The following is a 2,647-nucleotide window of genomic DNA, read 5'->3' as shown; positions in this document are numbered from 1 at the left end:
ATTTTTATTTATTTATTTTTATTTATTTATTTCCTTTTTTTAATTTTTTTGATTTATTTATTTATTTATTTTTTATTATTATTATTTATTTTTTTAAGAAGAAGAATGTTTTCAAGATGACTTGGATAATAGCGCGTTGTGACAAACACCAGATACAGCACTGGGACTTGATCAACAGCCGATACCGCACCGTGACGTCACAAACCAGTAGGTGGCAGTAGTGTTCTTTGGCAAACATGGTTGCTTCCAGTAAAGTATATTCAAATGTAAATTTCTCTTAATTAAAAACATGTATCATTTATTGAACAGCATGTAATACTCTCTACTTAAAGTACTTTCAGAAGTTTGAATTCTGAATATGACCGGACTTTTCCTTTTAAAGTGTCAAACTTCCTCCAGTTTCATAACCAATCAAATTTATTAGAGGCAGGCCACCCAAGAACATGATTCCCAATGCTGTCTCCTCTGTCAGGTCCTCTGTGTATTAGTGTGGCGTTGACCGCCACCTGTGGTTGTCATTTGTCAGTCCTTGTGTGTTGAGCCCATTAGATATACAGTTAAAGTTAAAGCAAATATCCAGTCTTAAATTATCCCTACGGTCTGTTTTACCAGTTGGAGCTCATCATGTCCCTGCTGGGTCTGGTGTGTCCTCCTCTTTTTGAGACAATCGCCGAACTGGAGGACTACCATCCTCGAATCGCCCTCAAGTGGCAGCTGGGACGCATCTTTGCCCTCTTTCTAGGAAATCTCTACACCTTCCTGTTTGCTTTGTTTGATGAGGTCAACTCCAAGGTATTCTACCCCAAACTCTGCTTCTTTCATTTCATTGTTTTAGCCTAAAAGAGGTTCAAGGACATTAGAGACATTCAATTTATTGACCTTTGCTTAAAGATTTCATTACATACTGGTATGCCTTTACCATTGTGTAAAATATAAAGCTCCCCAACTGATCAATAAGTATTGGCATAATGGGTGAGATACTTTAATGCCTTTGTCAGAGCTTTTTATTAAATCAGTCCCTTTTGACTGATTCTCAACTCTGTCTGCATCACCAAAAGTTCTGTATTCTTGTTTTTCATGGATTTTTGATAAGTGAGCAAAGTTTTAACTGAATGCTTTACTCAGCAAAAAATTCAGATACGGCCTTGCATCGGTTGGATTTAGCACCATTTATGCATATCTCAATATACTGAAGAACTTTGACCATGGAAGGGACGGGTAATGATTCATTCAGTGACCACTAACTAAGACAAGCTCTGTATAAACACTTCCATTTTATACAGAGTTTTACTTTTGAGTAACAAAGTTGGATATAAAAACACCTGATTTGCAAAGGAGTTCTTCATAAAACCACTAGGGGAGTGGCGGCCCAGTGGTTAGGGCATTGCGCTTGGATCCCAGAGGTTCTGGGTTCTAGTCCCATTCCCACAGACTGTCACTCTGGGTCGCTGAGCAAAGACCCTTAACCCCACATTGCGCCGCACAATGGCAGCCCACTGCTACCCAAAGGGATGGGTTACCGGTAAATACAGAGAGGGAATTTCGTTTCTTTGTACTTGTGACAATAAAGTTGAATTCTTCTTGGAACAAAGATTAGGGATTCATATCAATGCGGTTTTTCACCACATTTTTTTTCTCCCACACTGTATAGATTTAATCACTGCTGCACTTTAACAAATGGAAATACCATGAAACCTGTACAAAACGAAATTTCGTTTTGTACAGGTTTCATGAAACTCTGTGTATACGAAACAACAATGAAAGTTGTCTAAGTCTAAGGCTATTACCTTTGCCTTCCATGGCGTTCTATTTGATCATTACCAGTTTGTGTTTGTTGTCTAATGTTCCTGCTAATGTGTCTTGTGTCTGGGCATACACTCAAGCCCCCTGAATTGAACTTAAAATAAAAAAGGAAAGAGGGTGAGGCATTACACCGATTAGACATAACTCTTTCTTCACATTAAAACATTCACATTTTGCACAATCAAGTGCATGCTGAAGAAGCTTGTAATACAGAATAGAGACTGACACGGGAGTGGATTTTCACTCCTGTCCCGTCCCATTCCCACAGAAAAAAAATGTGTCCCGTCCCGATCCCGGGCCAGAGTAGAAATCTAAATCCTGTCCCGTCCCACTCCTGGTGAAATTACTCTCACTCCCATCCCGCTCCCATTCAGAATGACTCCCGCTCCTGCACCACTCCCATTCTTGTTGTCTTCAATAAGATTTCTGCCAATACATTGAATCTGAATTTCTATGAAGGGTCAGTTAAGTTCCTGTTTCTAACTGTAGTAAAGGTCAGATAAAGTAAAAGGAATAATAATTATAAATACATAATAAAAGTAACAAACAAGGAACAGACCATCCGTATCTTAGGTGAATAAACAATCAAAACAATCAAACTTTTCGAAGTCGAGTTCACCACTAACTGTTGGTCCCTCAATTGTTGTTTTTGAACGCGGGTGAAAAACTCAGAGCGGAAGCACTGTTGGTTTTTGGGTCGTGTAGTTTTTTTGACTCGCATTATAGTGCAAGCTTCAAGTAAAAAAACTACAAAATGGCGGCGCCAGTGCTGGATTTTTTTTCTTTCTATTTTATTTTATTTTTTGGCATCGATCCTAGTTTTTTTTTAGTTACTATTGGTTTG

The 2,647-nt window shown here is 38.5% G+C and overlaps 1 protein-coding gene across 1 annotated transcript in view; it reads left to right on the top strand.

Annotated features, from left to right (window-relative positions):
• Positions 1-2,647, top strand: part of LOC107083736 (transmembrane channel-like protein 2) — a 26,431-nt gene that overhangs the window by 11,579 nt on the left and 12,205 nt on the right. Inside the window, exon 12 of the mRNA XM_015373176.1 lies at positions 613-792. Coding sequence (XP_015228662.1) covers positions 613-792 — 180 coding nt within the window. The remainder of the gene's footprint in view (positions 1-612; positions 793-2,647) is intronic.

The sequence above is a fragment of the Cyprinodon variegatus genome, unplaced genomic scaffold (genome assembly GCF_000732505.1).
Source record: "Cyprinodon variegatus isolate N-32 unplaced genomic scaffold, C_variegatus-1.0 Scaffold82, whole genome shotgun sequence".
Classification (NCBI taxonomy): Eukaryota; Metazoa; Chordata; class Actinopteri; order Cyprinodontiformes; family Cyprinodontidae; genus Cyprinodon; species Cyprinodon variegatus.
Note: the sequence above shows the minus strand (reverse complement) of the source record. Positions and strands in the feature narration are given on the sequence as shown.